This window comes from Heloderma suspectum, chromosome 9, assembly GCF_057233095.1.
Source record: "Heloderma suspectum isolate Gila_16-S chromosome 9, 16-S_ref, whole genome shotgun sequence".
Classification (NCBI taxonomy): Eukaryota; Metazoa; Chordata; class Lepidosauria; order Squamata; family Helodermatidae; genus Heloderma; species Heloderma suspectum.
The window spans coordinates 12523227-12541739 of record NC_139466.1 but is presented as its reverse complement, the minus strand read 5'-3'; the positions used below and the strand labels follow the sequence as shown (position 1 = coordinate 12541739).

Below are 18513 nucleotides of genomic sequence, written 5' to 3'. Positions count from 1 at the left end.
TGAATAAGAAAAAGCAATAAGAAAAAGCAACATGAATAGTTGAATAAGAACACATAGTGCAAATTCTAGCAGATGCTAGAATGAGTAAGTCCAGTCAACCCTCACATATTAGGAAGAAGGACTCCAGTCTTTAACTGATTATATGTGGCAATAGGACCCGGTTTGCACATAACTCTAACCTGTGGTTTAGTTAACCTGTGGCTTGTTGCCCTACCCATGGTTTATCTAGCAGATTATTGAATAAATCATGGGTTTCTCAATCCCTTGGACATTTGTTTCCTCCTTCATCTTTCCCTCCTTGTATCCCAAATGCTTTTGTGGCACCATAGTACTGGCATGTTGGGCAGCTGGGGTTTTTTTTAACTGTTCTTTGCCATTTCTGTAGCCTTGCGGAACAACCTGTGAACGACCCACAGTTCTGGATTCATACGTAATGACAACCCATGCTTTAAACAATCTAGAGTTCACATCCCAACAACAAATCATGGGCTGGAACAGGCTGCGTTAGTCTTAGATTTGGGGATGTGCATTCTGATGTGCTTCATTAGCGATGGGACTAGTGCAGCCCTGCCCATATTGTGTTGATGCAGAAAAAAAATGATGAGCCAGGAATTAAACTAGTATCTCCAAAGTCCCCACCCCACCCCAGAGAACAAAGAAAAAGAAAATATTTAAGTTTTATTATAAAGATTCTCAGCCAAGTCACTTGGAGGCAATTCTGACTCACCACAGGTGACTAAATCTTGCATTGTGCAGTAATCCTGTTCAGGGTTCTAGCCTCTCTTTCAGAATACTCCATTTCATTTCCCCTCTCCCACCTTGCCATCCCACCTCCAAAACAGGCAGCATTCTGTGCCCACTGAGCATGCTTGGTCTTCATTGGGCTGTTTATGGGTTCTCATCCCCACTCCTGCTTAGGTTTCCCCCTCTGAATATTGTTTATACTTCTGCAAAACTTCAGGTTCCCCTGAGCCTTCCCTCTTGTGCATGGATGGCACCATTTTGGATACATAAGGATCGGCTCTCAGAGAATGACTTTGCTCTTTGTATATAGAATAGCCAGTTGATGTCTTGTCAGTAGAGAGCATCTGTTTAGGAAGCGGTCTCCTGCTAGTTGGGGAGCTCTCTGTGTTTTTGAATGAGATATCCATCAGCTTGGAGAAGAGGATAGCCCTCCCACTGAAAGGACAGTGTAGATGTAAGAGTGCCTGTAGAAACAGCAGTCAACAGTTCTGGGGGGGGGGGGGAGAAGAGGGAGAGAGAGAGAGAGAGAGAAGCTGAGGGTTTGTGGTTAGAGGTAGCAGTACACCCAAGTTGCTTCCTCAGAGGATTTTCTGCCTTGCAGGAATGCGTTTTTGCTTCCACTTATGCTCTGTTCTATATCTGTGAACAAGGTGCCTTTGCAAGATGTCTCAAGTCCCCTATGCTATCTGATCCAAACAAATCAACCTGGGAACATTTCTCTATTCTGGGAAGTGGGGAGCAGATAACAGTCGGGTAACACATACAAGAGAATTTCAATATATCGTTGCACCAAACATCTCAGTAACTGGCAGCAGTGGGGGCGGGGGAGCACCCTGCAGCCCTCAGCCTAATTTCAAAAGCCCTCTGCAAGCAATCAGTTCAGACCAGGGAAGAAAAATCAGTACTTCTCATGGGTACCTATTGGACAGGGAGGAAGGGACAGGGAGAGAGAAAGTGATGTCAGAAAGAGAGAGAAAGGGCTGGATGACAGATTACCCCCAAAGGAATGCATCCCTCAACAGAAAAATGGTTCTCTATCTTTGCAGTAAGCATATTGGGGGGGGGGGATCAAACTTAGGACAAACTTAGTATAAATGAAGATCTTTGTCCAAACACACAACACCTTCAATTCTGGCAATAAGCTGGCTCATATGAAGGTGTTCTGTGCTGTGTCAGATCACCGGCCCGTTTAGCTTATTCCTGTCTACTCTGATTAGCAGTGGCTCTCTGGGATCTGCAGATCTGTAGCTCTGCCCCAAGTTGAGTGCAAATCCTGGCTTGCTAGAAAATCCACAAATGCAACTAGTGTATAAAACCTGTACTTAAACGCCAGTGGTAGTCATGGCATGACCTAGGAAGAGTTACATTTTGCAAAGGTTTTCCGCTTGGTTGCCTGGGGTGATTCTCACTCACCACAGGTGACCTAGGCAAGTGGCTGTTGACAGGTGTGCGTGAGCCGTGAGTACGGCAACAAAGTCACCATTCACAAAAGTCTACATCAGTGGAAGAAGAAAAGACCTCACCCTCATTATTTTGGCATCTCACTGCAGCGATTCCCTATTTATACATCAGAGCAGCGGGGGGAAAGCAGTCTTATGGGCCAGAGGGGCACCTGGAACAACTGTTGTCTGTCTTCTGAGAAATGCCAAATGTATTTATTTCCTATCTGATGGAAAACCCATAGTGCACATACATGGGAATGGATGTCATATTGACGGAGGGCCGCATTATTGACCCATGAAGGCTTCACGTTTCTCCCTTAACCTCCATGGGCAAGACAGAGATGTTGTTGGCTTCAATTAGTGGGTGATGTATTATTAATCACAGCCCACTTCCAGGAAACCTCTGCTTAATCCCCCCAAAAAACCAATGGCTTTTGTTCAGCCTCTCATAGCTGTGGCAGCAAAGGGAGGGATGGGCTTCACTATAGCCATCATGATGGCCTGTGCCTAGAAAGTGAGGGTCGGAGGTGGGATTGTAGCTCAGTGGTAGAGCACATGCTTTGCATACAAGAGGCCCCTGGTTCAATCCTGGGCACGTCCAGGAGGGGACGGGAAAGAGTTTCATCTCAAGCCCTGGAAAGTCGCTGCCAGTCAGAATAGACAATACTGGGCTAGATGAACAAATGGCCTAACTTGGTATAATGGCCGCATCATATGTTCCTCAGCTGAATGGTTGGCTTCTGGTCCCTGCCGTTTTCACTCAGTGTAAGATGTTATTCTGCCTCTCGCATAATATGGGAACACGCAGTTATCCAAGGAAGCTAAATGATGGGACAGATATTCAGGACAGATAAAAAAGGACTTCTTCACATGGTGTATAAACTATGGCAGCCTTTTTCAATCAATCTCCAGATGGGTTGGACTACAGCCCCCATCATACCCAGTCATGGGATCATAGGGGTTGCAGTCCAACTCATCTGGAGGGCCTGGGTTGGGTTGGGGTAGGCTGAACTGTGGACTTCGCTGCCGCAAGATGTAGTGATGGCTGCCAACTTGGGTGGCTTTAAAGGGGGATTGGACAAGTTCATGGAGGAGAAGGCTATCAGTGGCTACTAGTCCTGATGGCTATATGCTACCTCCAGTTGCTGGGGAACAGCAGTAGTAGGGCGCTTCTGCACTCATGACCTGCTTGTGGGCTTCCCATGGCCATTTGGTTGGCCAACATGCAACAAGATGCTGGACTAAGTAGGCCTTTGGTCTAAGTGATCCAGCATGACTCTTCTTGTGTTCTTCCATACGTGGGGCTTCATCAAAGCCATCTCTCCTTTTTTGCCTGAGCCTAAGCAGGCCCTGCAGGCTCCTTGTAGGTGGGTGGGTAGGGAACTGAAAGTAGCTTTACTGATCGCATCCACCTCTCTGCTTATTAAGGAGCTATTAAGGATCCTGGGGAGGCACCGTCCTAGCTTTGCTAATACTTCCGGGTGCCATTTGTTTCAAAAAGCTGGAACGTGGCCATTTCTGGGATTAAGGAAGAAGGTGTTGGTGTGGTACAGTGGAGTCTTTGCGTCGAAAGTTAAGATTCTCAGATGTCCAAGGAGGACATGCAAACGTATGAATCCACCTCATATTCAATCAGATCTTCAATCAGTGTTGCCTGATATCAGACGGACAGTGGCTCTCTAAAACAGGTCTTTCCCTGTCACCTGCTATGAGATCCTATTTTAGCTGGAGATACCTGGGATAGAACCGGAGACCTTTGGCATGCAAAGCCTGATGCACTACTACTTGAGCTGCAGCTCTCCCCAAGAGGGAGAGGGGAACAGCTCAGCTGGAGAATGCAAGCGGCAGATGGACCATGTGGCTTCCGTCCCTTTAAGAGTTGAATGGCAGAGGGAATCTCAGCCAATGCAGCTTCTCCCCACCCTCTGTATGACAAGCTGCTGAAGTCCTCCTCTTCTAACCGGCCAGTAAGAGCTAAAGAAGATTTAATGGCACAGCCATGTTTGCCCTGTTCACATATAAAAGTTGGGGAGTTCATTTTTGCATGACACGGAATACGTAGGTGAGGAGGGTAACCCTCACCCCCTCCCTGCCTTGTCTGTCTGTTCTTTGCCACTTCAGGCACAATTGTCTCCCAAGCTGAGCTCTCTTCTGGTATTGGCATTGAACCAGGAGAAAAATGCTTTAAGGAATGGAAGGGAGCGAAGTGGGGAAAGGGAGCAGTTTCACTTTCCATCTGGCCACCCTCTCAACAGTGCAACTCTGAAACTGTTGTCCGACGGTTGCAAAGCACTGCAAAACTCCCCTTTGCATGTGACTGAATGCCAATATTTTGCCCCGCTAGTTATTTTAATGGAAACGTAGCTGTCAAAGCCGTTAAAAACACACACAACAACAACCCACAATCCTGTTTCATCCAGACAGAATGATAAAATGACCATGACAAAGCCCCACTGGCTGGAACATCAAACTGCTTTTGCAGCATTCTCCTCCAGCTTGCCGAAAATCACAGTTGAGATTGCACCGTGATGGGCGAGATGGAGAGCGTTAGCAGCTCAATCTCTATGCAGCTTAAATTTCAAATGGAGGGATCTTTACACTTTCAATATTTATAAACACTGGTAGAGCTAGTGTGGGGTAGTGGTGAACAGTGTTGGATACACTAGTAGATTTCGGGATGCTTTACAAGATATCACCAAGGGTTTCTGACTCCCAGTAGTTGAACAAAAGTAAACATTTAAAAAAAATCGTTATGTTGACTGACCTTTTGCTAATAGCTTATCTCTTGGCCTCAGTGTTCCTCACATGTAAAATTGATTCCCTTTGACCTGGTCTTTCCTGATTTGTAGTAACTTGCATATGCAACTTATCCCAGCATGTGTCTCATGGCATGCAAGACAATATGAGCTCCATCCCAAGTGCCACCCCCATAACTACTTCTTTCTATCTGGCTCTGAATGGTGGGCCTTGTTTTTCTAGTTAAAAGAAAAACGTAGATGCCGCAAGCCTGAAGTCCACCCAAACCTGCTCAATGGGACTTAATCCCAGGCATTTGTGTACAATGTGTGCTCTCCAAATGTTCTTGGACTCCATCTCCTATCAGTCCTAGACAGCATGGCCACAAGTCCCCCAACCCTGGTGGATAAGATTACGTTATGCATGGCCTGGGCCTCTAGTACCTAGAAGACCTATCTCCATATCTGCCTTCCCCAACCTGGTGCCCTCCAGATATTTTGGACTGCAACTCCCAACATTCCTGTCCGTTGGGCATGCTGACTGAGGCCAATGGAAGTTGAAGTCCAAAAGATCTGGAGGGCACCAGGCTGGGGAAGGCGGCACTAAACTGTGCTTTGTACTAACTTTAGTTCAGGCCCCAGAGTATGGTTTAATGCTGGTCTGCCTTTGTTTCTCCCCTCTTAATATGAAACTTCAGAATTTTGCTTTCGATGGTGCAGGAGCTTCTGGGATCAGAGCAACACCTGTAACTGTGGTTTATCAATCTAACATCACGCCACCAAACCATGGTTAGCACCAAATATAGTTTCCATCTCTGGTTTATCGGCTGCTCGCATATCATGGCTTGTCAATCAGACATTGCGAATCATCCTTGATCATGATGTGGTTGTGCTGTCTGAACTGAACCATTCTCTCTCAGCCACAGTTCCCAGCTATATGGCTGTTTCTCTGAGGGACACTATCAATGGGTGTATCAATGGTGATTAGCAATGACAGCAGAAAATGAAACCTCCATAACCGGTATACCTCTTAAGTGCGTGGTGCTGGGCAAATACTACCGAGGAACCCGCTCTCCCTCATGGGCTTGTTTGCGAGCTTTCCACGGGCATCTTCATTTAGAGCTGAATTGAATCAGCTTTTGGTTTGATCCAGCGGCTCCATATCAACCCACCTAAATGTTCCAGTCATCTGCCAGTGCTCTTCTTCTAATGCTTTTCAGGTCTAGCTGCTGTTGGGGGCAAGGCAGGTGGTGACCAAGGAAGGGGTGTTTTGGACTGTGACCCCCATCTGTAGAACTTCCTCTCTAGAGAGATCTGCCTGGCAACTGCTCCACCATCCTTCAGTCAAAACCCTTTTTTATTATTCTCCCAGGCCTTTGGGAGACTCTAGATCTCAAGTCTGCCATTTTAATTCGTGTTCTGTGTGTTTTTTATGCTATTCCTTTTTCTGTTTGTATCGGATTTTTGTATGTGAAAGAAACCCGGCATATTTTGTTTTCAATTTTTTGGGAAAAGGGCCAAATATAAATTCCCCAAATTAATAAATGAAAATGTCCTTTTAAAAAGTGCATCGCAAACTGTAAAATGAAGCCAAAATCTGACGTTTGATTCCATGCAGCCATTTGACTGTAGGATTGAATTCCCTCTGCAATAGCTGCTTGCCACAGCTGTATTATCCTGTGTTAAAAGCAAGCTTGTTAATTGTATCACTTTGGAGTATAATGAATCAGCGTCCTTAACATTTATTTAATCTTGGAGAGACAGGAAAGGAAAAAGGAAAGGGAAAAAAGGAAAGGGGAAAACCTTCCTGGAATACAAACGTGAGTGTAGTGCTGCCCTTGGGCCCTTCATTGCAGCTAGGCTTAAATATTTTATTGATCGTAGGATTATGAGCAGTACAGTAGGGGTGTGTGTGTGTGTGTGTTTTGCATTCTCATAAGGCAGATGTTCTACTGCTTTTGTAGCCGGGTTATTACTATTTTTAAAACTCTTGTGTTTTATTTCACAGAGAGCTGAAGTGGTGTAGAGGGTGGGGTGTTGCTGGCTCAGGACTAGAAAGACCCAAGTTCAGATCCCTGCTTGGACATAAAGATCACTGGGTATCCCTGTTATTTCTCTGCCTGCCCCACGGGACAAATGGTATCTTTGGCAGCCAGCACAAGGCGTTGGATCCAGAGGTGTTCTTTTTGCTTAGTGGAAGGCTCCTTCTGGATGAGCGCTGCTTTACATCTCACATAGAGTGTTATGTGAGAAAAATCAAACTGAAACTAAAGCCACTGTGGTGTAGTGGCTAGAGCAGTGGTGGGGAACCTGCTTTTCAGTTACAGGCTGCATTCTCTTAGGGGTAATCTGTTGAGGGCTGCAGGCTGGCCATGTTAGGGGCCAGAGTAAAAAGTGGGTGGGCCACCTTTTTTCTCTCCTTCCCTTTCTGCCTTCCCTTTCTCTCTCCCTCCCTTTCTGCCACCACCTTCTCCCTCCATTTCTGCAACCCCCTTTCTCTCTCCCTCCCTTTCTGCCTCTCCCTTTCTCTCTCTCTCCCTTCCTTCCAGCCCATTTTTTCCCTCCCTCCCTGCCTTCCCTCTTTTTCTCTCCCTCCCTGCCTCCCCCTTTTTCTCTCCCTGCCTCCCCCTTTCTTTCTCCCTTCTTGCCAGCCTGCTTTCTCTCTCTCTCCCTTTCTGCAACCCCCTTTCTCTCTCTCTCCCTCCTTTTCCACTTCCCCCTTTCTCTCTCCCTCCCTTTCTGCCACCCTCTTTCTCTCTCCCTCCCTTTCTGCCTTGGGCCAGTCACTGTCTCTCAGCCTCATCTACCTCACAGGGTTGTAGTGAGCATAGAATAGAGAGTTAGAGGGGAACCATGCAACCTCCAGGGGCGCTTAGACTCAGCAAGACAACCAACTAGTTATATCTCTTTGAGATTCAGAAAGATATGCTGACTCTAGAACTCCTTTGCAGTGCAGGGAGTGGTCACTGGAGCAGGCAGTAACTGCTCTGTTACCTACAAAGCAAAACTGCCTTGTCAGTGCCTGGACCGGGGACCAACTCCAAGTCCCCATACTGGCTTCTCCAAGCTCCCAAAGGAAAAACAGGACATAAGTGAAATAAAAATCTTTGAAGATAAAACCGCTTTAAAACCTTCAAGCCTGCCTATAAATTGCTCCAGCTGTTCCTCACGTTTACGTTGAGATGCCAAGTGGAGCAAAACCAGATTTGGAGCTGAACCGGCTGCAATTCCTCGTGACCAGGATGTGTAGAAATTTGGAGGCACCCCTCTCTCCACCTTGTCCATTGAAATGCTGACACTTGCTTCCTGCCAGCGGGCGCCTTTTCCCATTGTTGCCGGCCTTGCCAGTCGACCCTTAAATTTATTCATGGAACACGCCAGAGCTCAGGTGGCTGCAGCTAAATCCATTTAGCAGTTGGAATCAGAGGAAAGCCATTTGAATGTTCTGTCCGTGCTGCCTTACTTAGCGAACCCAAAGGATATTAATTACCCCGTGTGCTCACAGATGTAAAATACTGAATTTATCAGGACAAATGCATTGAGAGTGGATCTTAAGTCAACAGTAATTAGCATGGAGTAAAAAAGAAAGAAAGAAGATGCCCAAACAATGGACCAAAGCTGAACCTTCCCCACTGCAGTCAGCAGTAGTTTAGGGTGAACACAGGCTGGTTTCGGAAAGATGCAAAGTGGTGTTTCACTACAAATGTACCTTCTATTTGTTCATTCTGTTTGTCAGAACAGGACTGTTGCTGTTTTTAAATATATCATTTTCTATCACAGGGAAATGGATTCTATGAAGCTTTAGCTCTGGCAGCCTCCCTCCCCTAGAACCCTTTTACAGTACAAATATAGAATTAGCATTCTTCATCTCCAAATATGCATTTTGCCAGAAGATGTGTTTGGGTGGGTGGCTTCTCTTTTTTCCTGTTTTGTTTTGTCAAATGCTGTACCAATATTTTGCAGTGTGTTTCCCCACCCCCACCCCCAAACATATAATAATCATCTGTAAATGAGTGGCAGATTGGGAGATGAATCGGTAGTCTCTGCCTTGACAAATGCAAGTGGAGCTCATGTATTTATATCACATCCATTAAGAGAGACAAATGGAGAACCTAAATGCTGACTTGCCCTGCAATTTGGCAGTGACAGGATTCTGAGAAAGCGGCTGAGCCCGGCAGAAAGGGTCACTTTGGAAAAATGTGTTGCAAGCCGAAGAAATTTGGGGAGCTCATCCTGTCCTGTTGTACCGTAAATTGTTTCTTACCCCCACCAATATACTCTCTCTCTCTCTCTCTCTCTCTCTCTCTCTCACACACACACACACATGTGTCTGTCTGTCGATTAGCAATGTAAAAGCCATGCTAATTCTTTGTCTCTAGGATATGCTGATGACTTTGACTTTGATTTAGAAGATGCGCTGGATGGTGGCCTTCCAACAAAGCGACGTAAGTCAGCCTTGTGTGAGAGCGATTGAGACAGCCAGAGAAAGCGCAAGTTGTGAACAGATTGGATTGCTGGCTGGTATTATATACGGCTGTTCTTATGGACAGAGTCTCTTCCCACAATTACCAACAGCTAAAAATCAGTATGGATCCAGTGTGGGTCAAAGCCAGACAAACCGTGAATTACATGCTACAATCTGACAGCTCTACATTCCATGTTAAAGGGAATTTAATATATACTGTGGGTTCAACTTTAAGAGTTGCCTTGAGTAGTTGAGATGAGGTATCTACCTAGCCCACATGATTTTTCCGCAAGCAGCCAGCAGCTGTCTCTGGGCACTCACACACATGATACGAAGGACTTCTAAGCCTGTTCTGGAAGTCATAAGGGCAAGAAACTTTATTTTTGTTTTAAATACGATTCTCAAAATGCTGGTCTTTTTTGCTTGGTGCCACATCCTCCACTTCCCCTTGTTTTTGCATGGAATCACAAATGTTTCTTTCCCAGTCCAGTGTGTTCCACCTAACATAATTAAGGCTGCACACTTATTTGAAGATCCATTGAATTCAGTGGGCCTTACGTCTGTGTAAACATGCATAAGATAATGCTGGAAAGTTTGATATACTCATTTTACTTCTAAACTTAACTGCAGTCTCCTTCCCTCCCTGTTTGTGTCTCACCACAGCTACTCACAAGCCACCCAAAAAGCCTTCTGGTGGAACAGGTAAGATGTTTGTAATCTGTTACAAAGAAAGACCTGACAAGCCTAGTCCGGGTTTCTTTTCACGTACACCATTTCCTGTAGAGAGGTGTGGCTCTTTTATTATACAGGGCTGAGCAGTGGAGATTTCCAGGTCAGGAATGGCAACTTAGGGTTAAAAAACAAACAAAACTATGGCAGATCAGGGGTTGGTGCAGCCTGATGGACCCTTGGAGGAGCAGAACGAATTGCAAACACTTTTTGTTTGCTCCTGTGGCGGATGCTAGCGGGTAGAGGTGGGAGGGGTCTGCGCTTGGAGTCTAGGTCAGGATGAAGGCATTGCACAGGGAAATGGGTGTGGGAAGAAGAACTCCCACAGCGACTGCCGCCAGCAAGATTGGCACATGGCTCAGCCTGCACCCTTGACTTCTCTTGGCTGATGGGACGATGGAGGACACCGATAAATGGACGTGCACGCACACTCAGAGTCTCTCAAGTGCGTGCAATTGTGCCATGGGTCTGGGCTCAGCCACCTTAGAATGCATGTCTGGGCTGCACCAGGGGCAAGTAGAAGGTAGGGATGTGTGAATACTCAAAACTTGAGCTCATCAAGGTTTTCCGAATTCCACGCTCCAACGCATTCCAACGAATTCCTCGCTCCAACGCATGGCCCATATCAGATTGCGAACGTTGGTTGCTTTTCATTTTGCACAAACATGTGCATATTTTCACACACCTTTCCCAATATGCACGCATACCTCCACATGTATGCGTAGTTTGAAATATATGTGTTTTTTCAGAAGTATGCCTTCTTTCATGCGCATTTTTCAAATGGACACATTTTTTGAACACATTTTTGGGTTGTTCTGCGAATCGCATCGCAGGTTTGGAAATGTATGGACTTCAGCCACAGATTGCATTCGGGTCTGCATTTGGTTCTGGGAGGTGAGAACTGGGTAAATTCTGGCCAAAAACAAACTGAAACAAATTTGTCATACACCCCTAGTAAAAGATAGATTGGGATCTGCTGGTAAATCACTGGATGATTATCAGTAGATGAACAAATGATTCTGATTTCCTATTGTTTAACAATAGCAACAACAAAAAGGATCCCCCTTCCTCAATCTATGCTCTAAGGAACCCTGATCCACAGTAAGTAAGATGTAAGTTTGTGCTTGTATATGCAGTTTATCACAGTACAGATGTCATGGGATGCCGCAGGTATTTGCCACTGCCCTTTGAATCAACACTTTACATCGGGTTCCTCCCCCATCAACCACTATCTAGGACCTAGCTTGAGTTGCTGGCCATCAGCATTCTGGTTTTTTAAAAAAAGAAATAAAAGAGTAGGCCCCACAAGCTTGAAGTCAGTGTGCTGCCAGGCAAATCCATTCAAGCAGGTATATGTAGTGAAAATGCTACCGTTGACCCTTATTCAAAAGCTCTGGTTTTACGATAAAGGTAATAAAGGTTTGTCAACCAGCCTGAAACTCAGAATTTTGCACCCCAAAATCTGGCAATGAGAACAGTCCTCCTCCTCCTCCTCTTCCTCATGATGATGATGATGATGATTGCAGGGTCTATTTTAAAAAATGGCTGGCATTTTTGTGATGAAGGCCCCTGCAATGCACATCAGCAGCGGGAGGCCCTGGGCGGTCTTTGGAAGTCCTTTTTTGATTCCAGCAGCCTGACCTCTAAATGAGCTATCCAAGGTGCTGAACCCTATTCCCCCAAATAGGTTCAGCACCTTGGACATCTCCTTTAGAGTTCTGACTGAAACCCAGAGTGGATTCACAGCCCCACTGACGTCAGAGCCCCCAGGCCTCCACTGCACATAGGGTTCTTGTGAGGGTAGAATTGAATGCTTCTGTGCTGCCCTGAGCCTCTTGGAGGAAAGGGGAGGATACAAATGGTGAAAAACCCAAATCAATAGTGGTTTGTTTTGTGTGTGTTTATTTATTTGCTGAACAGGCGAGTTGGATTTGAGTGACTACTTTGACACCCCACCAGAGAGAACGACAAAACCGGCAAAGGCAACCACCGGGCCCTATCCGAGGAAACCAGGTAAGCTGTTCCTTTTCCTGCTAGGTTTTAGAGCAGGGGTGGCTAAAATTCCCCAGGCTTCGGAACAGATGGGCTTTGTAGGACCCAGAGTTGCTAGGTGCAACAGCTCTTGCTATTGCAAAGTCTCCCTTTCTCCTCCAGCCTCCCATTCCACTGCTGCTCCTGATTTTCTCTTCTCCCCAAAACCTCAGCTGCTACCTCTCTGCCTTTGATTTGCCTTCTTTGGAGGGAGAAATCTGTATCATGACCTAGCACACCAAAAAGCTTCTTGCTCTGCTTTTAGCGCATTAAAGAAGCCTTGTTTGGGCCTTGTCCCCTCACGCAATTAACAAACCACGGTTTGGCGTGGTGTCTGAGCTGAGGCAACGTTTGAGTGCGCAGCGAAGCCACCTAAACAGTTGGCCATTTTACACCTCACGGTACTGAAATGGGGTGGAGGGAATGTTTTTCTCTATCCTGCCTATTGGGTCCTCCTCATACACACCCCTTTCATACATGCAAGTCATAGACGGGTGGAAGAGGCATGTGTCAACTCACTTCAAGCCACTTGACAAACAACTGCGGAAAATGAAAGTCTGTCCAGATACGTCACGGGCTGCATCCTTTCCATGTGTTCCGTAAGCCGTAGAACAGCCTTCGCTAACCTGGTGCCCGGCAGACATGTTGGACTACAAGTCCCATAATCCCCCAGCCAGCATAGCTGGCTGGGGGATTATGGGAGTTCTAGTCCAACACATCTGGAGGGATCAAGGTTGGGAAAGGCTGCCACAGAAGTTGAGATGCTTATATAACTCTTGAAACCCTTCTTTTCCTTGCACGCTGGGTTTTTGGTTCAAGGGTAACCTTTCCTTGTGTTCTCCTCCTTTCAGACGATGCCCGCTGGAATGTATTACATACCACCACCACCACCAAGCAGCCCAAAACCACCAAGCCACCTCCCAAAAAGACCCCAGGTAAATGCCAACCTCTATACCAAGAACTAGTACAAGGAATATGTCAAATAATTCCTTTCACTTCTACTTCTGGAAAACGTCACCTGCTATAGGACGCCTGTTTATATATTGCTTCAAGGCATAAGGGCTGGTACAGATCCACAAACACTGGAGATCTGACATCCCACATGCATCAGGAAGGGATTTTATTTATGTATTTATTTATTGCATTTATATCCCACCATTTTTCCTCCTTAAGGAACCCGAGGCGGCGTACGTTCTCCTCCTCCTCTCCATATTAGCCTCACAACAACAACCCTGTGAGGTAGGTTGGGCTGAGTCTGTGACTGGCCCAGAGTCACCCAGTGAGCTTCCATGGCCGAGTGGGGACTAGAACCTGGATCTCCTGACTCCCAATCCAACATTCTAGCCACTACACCACACTGGCTCTCTGTTGTTGGTGGACTGCAATTCCTAACATCCCTCACCACTGGCTATGCTGGGTAAGGCATGATGTGAGTTGCAGTCCACCAGCATCTGGCAGCCGCACCTCCCCCACTGCCGGCATAAGGTTTGCTCATCGAGGTAGGCAACAACCAGGAGCAAGGTTGTCACAAGCCAAATGGGAATGGGAACGGTCACGCTGTCATTCTTCCCACTTTGGCTTCCACTTGAAGCGTGGTGGTCCAGACATGCCGTAACTGTGGGTGGTGCCTTTTAGTCCTTCCCCGTTTGTCCTCACAACCCTACACCTCTATTTTTCCTCCAGATTTTCGAACTATAGCCTTGTGATCACCACTGTTGCAGTTTGCTATTTTGGATCTGCGAATACATCCGCCCCAATTCAGTAAGGAAGATTCACTGGACATTTTGGAGATCAGATCTCCAGTGGATCTGCTGGATTACAATGTTGGGTGCTTCCAGACAAGGCTTTTATGGTGTCGTCACCCAGCGTCTCTCAAAATAATTTTACAGCAGGGTCCAGACATCGTAATCTGTTTTTTAATTAACACAAGTTCTTACTGGCAGTTGGGATTGCTGTGAAATAGGTTTCTTTTGGTGTTGAAAACTGTAGGTTCAAAGAAATTGTTTTGTGTCTTTCCTCTGCCTTGTACTCAGTCTTTTGGGAAGGTGTCTGTCAAGAATGATGGCCTGTTTTCCACCATAAGATTATGTCAGTCTGTCACGTTGGATGTAACCACCTGGGATTGTTTGTTATCTAGAGGCTCCTCGGCCCTTTGCTCAAGGCCAGGCACAGTCCCTGCTAACTGGGAAGTTCTAACAGCTGGAGTTGGTGGGGAGTTCCAGCCTCTTGGAGGCCAGGGCAGTCCACCCAGGGCTGAGCCAGTGATCGGCTGAAGGAAAATCTGTCCTGGGTTGCCAGGGCTGGACTTTATTAAAATGAAGGGGCAGAGGGAAAGGGAAGAATGGAAGTAGCAAGTTACACAAGAGGGTAGAGGGCTCTTTTACAGGGCTGAGGTCAAGGCATGGGGTCTCCCTTTGTCGTGGACCTGCAGATGGTTGGTTGCTATCCGGGGAGATCCACACTTCTGTATGTAAGGATAGGCCAGGTAGATTTATTATTTTGCTTGGGTGTGTGTTCATGAAGCTCTCTGTATATAGTTAAGTGATTTGGCTTTGTACCCTCTTGTGTAACTTGCTACTTCCATTCTTCCCTTTCCGTCTGCCCCTTCATTTTGATCTTAATAAATTTTTATTCAACCTTTAGTTGGTGTGATCTCTCTGCATAACCTCAGTGCTAATTTCAGTGCCTCTTGGCCTAAGAGGGTGGCTACTGGGTATTTTGGGGGACTGAAAGGCCGGGTTTGGCCAGTCCTTTTTTTGGAAGGAGAGCCAGGATTGGGTCATGAGCAGTCCTACCTCACAAGGAGGTTGGGGCTGGTCCAGGGGGGATAGCTTTACAGTGTCCTTGTCCTTTGCCAGGCCTCCCATGGCAGCCATTTTGTGGTGGTGCCCAGGACCTGTTTTGCAGGATGTGCTCACGGCCCAAAAAGATTGCCTTCCCCTACCTTACTTCCTCCTCACACCTCTTCTAACAGGGTGGCTCTTTTTAAAAATGACACACCAACACGTACATGCAGTTGAAATGGTCACTGATGATAGACACTTTAGAGTGACGGATCCTATAGGCAACCCATAGGTAACCAATGTGCTGTTTTATAGCAAACGAGCCAAAGGATTTGGACTTAGCCGATGCCTTGGATGGCCAAAACGATGGGCAAGGAGGTGGAACGCCTAACGTCAATCCTGGTCAAGGTATGTTGATAAATCTTTCTCGGTTTGGCCAGGAAGGGGGATCTGTGCCTCTCCTCTCCCCCTAACACAGTCAGGTCAGATAGCTGCCAATGGAGACCATTCAGGAAGGAGAGGAGCCAAATGCCACTTGGGCCGAGCTGAGATGATGGAGGGGGGTCCTGCCCTCAGATGGAGCCAGAATGTCTGCTGCTTGAAGCAGTTCTGGGAGAGGGGATCCAAAGGGAAGTTGATCCCAGCCAGGACAATTGAGTTAGGCAGATTGAGTGAGTGATCAAGACATCTCATGGGCCAAAGAACTCCACTTTCCTTGGGCTTTAGTCACTTGAAGGTTTCTCACATATTTGTTTGATGTAGCCAAAGACTGGGGGCAGGTAAGAAAACCAAAAATCACTCAAATAAAATAGGGCTTCATGTCCCTTGGTGAAATTTCACCTCCTTCTCCTGACTAAATCTGACCCACAGAAAGCTAGCTCAAACAGGGGGGTGCTTCCAGAGGAAGACCGTGGGCATCTGCAGCGGGAGGTGCTGTGTGTGTGTGCTGGTGATGGTGAGCAAGAGAGGCACCTATACTAGTAATGTCCGTAAATCTGGCAGTAAGTCTGTGTTGTTGGTTCATGAGATCCATGGCATGAACCAACAGCACACAGGGATTTAGATCGGGGGGGGGGGCATAAGAGCATCAGATCTCCAGGTGTTTTGGACTTCAACCCCCAGAAGTCCCTGCCAGCAATGCCAAGGGCCAGGAGTGCTGGGAATTGAGGTCCCCAACATCTGGAGATCTGCCCACCCCTGGTCTAGATACATAATAATTTACAAGTTGGACCTGCAACACATTGTTGCAGTGTGGAGTCTTCCTTTTCAGGGTTTCCAGTCAGTCAGCCATACCCAATTCCATGTTAGTCCATGCCATTTCCCCCCTCCCCTCTTGATGTTCCATCCCGCCACCCAACAACTGGTTAGCATTCCATTCCAATAGGCATGCTTAGTCCTCATTTGGCTGTTTTGGGGTTCCCCTGGTTTTTTTTTTTCTAAATATGTTTTCAAACTTTGGAGTTCCCATAAACCTCCTTCTTGTATGTTGATGGTGCCATTTTAGCTATGAAGGGAACGGCACTTGTGCCTTGACATCAGAAATAGAAGGAATGATAATGTTGACATTGCATGCTGAGCTGTTGTTCTAAGTGTGTAACCTCCAGCCTCTTTCACGTCACTCTTTCAGCCAGGTAGAGTTCCATAAGCTTGACTGAAACAGTAACAGTTTCCCGCCCCTGTGTTCATATAGTTAATGCTAGGAAAATTGGTGTTTTGGCGGAATATTCATGTAATTGGTATGAACTTGCACTCTTTTTTTTTTCTTTTGGTGCTTTCGTTGTATTGCAAAACCTAAATCAACAACTGCTATTTTCTGTGATCAGTTAATGAATAAAGAATCCTGTTCCAGGCTCGAAAGGTAGAGGTGGAAGAGGTGGAAAACCTGGTAAGGAGTCTTGGATTGGCTCCCAGCTGCTACCTTCCCTCTTCCCCCCATTACAAATCTTTGTTTTCTGCCTCCATTCCTTCTAAGCACTTAAAATTCACCCTGTTACTGTTCTCCTGTCTGCACAATGCATTGGGGGGGGGGCGGGGGGTGTTACAGGCTGGATACCTCTACTAATTTCTCCCTATTAATCAGCAACCTCCTCACTTCCTTCCTTGGAATTTTCACGCATCTATGACTTCACGCATCTATGACATGGTCATAGAATCACAGAGTGGGAAGGTACCTTGGAGGTCATGTAGTCCACCCCCTTACTCAGTGCAGGATCTGCAATGCCAGATACAACTATAGCATCCCTATCAAAATAATCCTTATCAATATAATGGGTTGAGTCCAGCTTTAATCATACTGAGAGTAGACCCATTGAAATCACTGGGATCCAGATTTAGTCACACTTAGAGTAAACTCATTGAAACCAATGTGACTTACACTAGTCATGACGAACTTAAGTGATATTGATTTCAGTGGGTCTACTCTAAGTTTGACTAAATTTGGATCCAACTCCAGATCTTGTGTGTTGGCCACTTACTTTATCACATGCTACCTTTTAAAATTCATAACTTTGAGATACTCCAAGAAAGCTGACACTATGAACTCAAAAGCAAACAATATCATGCTGTTAAAACCTTTGGAGAAAGCTCCTTCTTGTACTAGAGGTAAGAGAGCAAAGTGATGGATGGGTGTGCCAGGGGACTCTGCCTTGGGAGCATCTTTTTGAGGGTCTCCTCTCCTCTGGTTCCACCATTGTTTAAAGCAGCATTCTGAGGACTGAAAGGCCAGAAGAGCTGCTGCCAAATCAGGGCATCATAATGGGCCAGCTGGACCGATGGCCTGACAGTCAGCATCACTAAAAGCGACGTTCCTTATATTCTCTATCCACTAGGACCAGGAAGAAGGGTTTGTACCTTACAGTTCCTAGGGTCATCCTTGACTTTTCCCAGCACTTTCTCCTCCTCCATTTCTCCTCCTTGAAGCTCACTCATAAAGTGAGGTTTAAGGAGGGGCCATAGCTCAGTGTGATAGAACCCCTGCTTTGCATGCAGGAGGTCCCTGGTTCAATCCCTGGCATCTCCGGGTAGGGCTAGGAAAGAATCCTGCCTGAAACTCTGGAGGGAGAGCTGCTGCTCATCAGTGTCAACAATACCAGGCTAGTGGACCAGTGTTCTGACTCAGTATAAGGTAGCTATGTTCCTGTTTGCTGCCTTCTGTTCCGTACTACCACCCAAAACTGCTGTGGGTTGCTTGTAAGGTGTCTGGATGCAAAAGAGGACATAGTTTCTGCTCCTTTAATAGTTGTGTCAAAGAGGCTCGACAAACTACACCTGCTGAAATTCCCTGTTCTACACAGCTATTAAAGATGCAGAAGCCCTGTTTTGTTTTCGGCCACCCTAGTCTCTTGCTTCCTTCCTTCTCCCCACAGTTTTACGCAGCTGCATTTTATGACTCGTATGTGCAGTGCCTGGTATTGGCAAGCAAGCAAAAATAAATGTGTGTCTTTCTTGCATGCGAGCAAATGCTAGATCAAGTGGTTGTTTTCCATAGTAAGCCACCGCCAAAGCATGGTGTATATATTTTCCCTCTTAACTACTGGAAAGTTTCTCATAAAACATTATCCTAAACCAGGGCTGGAGAATTTGGC

The 18513-nt window shown here is 46.4% G+C and overlaps 1 protein-coding gene across 3 annotated transcripts in view; it reads left to right on the top strand.

The window, feature by feature from the left end:
- CD99L2 (CD99 molecule like 2) overlaps window positions 1-18513 on the top strand; it is a 79148-nt gene that overhangs the window by 39497 nt on the left and 21138 nt on the right. For 2 of the 3 annotated variants that reach the window (XM_084813719.1, XM_084813717.1), the window contains exons 2-6: window positions 9301-9366; window positions 10050-10088; window positions 12036-12128; window positions 12998-13081; window positions 15245-15337. In XM_084813719.1, the coding sequence (XP_084669845.1) occupies window positions 9301-9366; window positions 10050-10088; window positions 12036-12128; window positions 12998-13081; window positions 15245-15337 (375 nt within the window). Of the gene's footprint in view, window positions 1-9300; window positions 9367-10049; window positions 10089-12035; window positions 12129-12997; window positions 13082-15244; window positions 15338-16778; window positions 16815-18513 lie in introns of all 3 variants that reach the window. The other variant, XM_084813718.1, reaches the window with a different exon arrangement.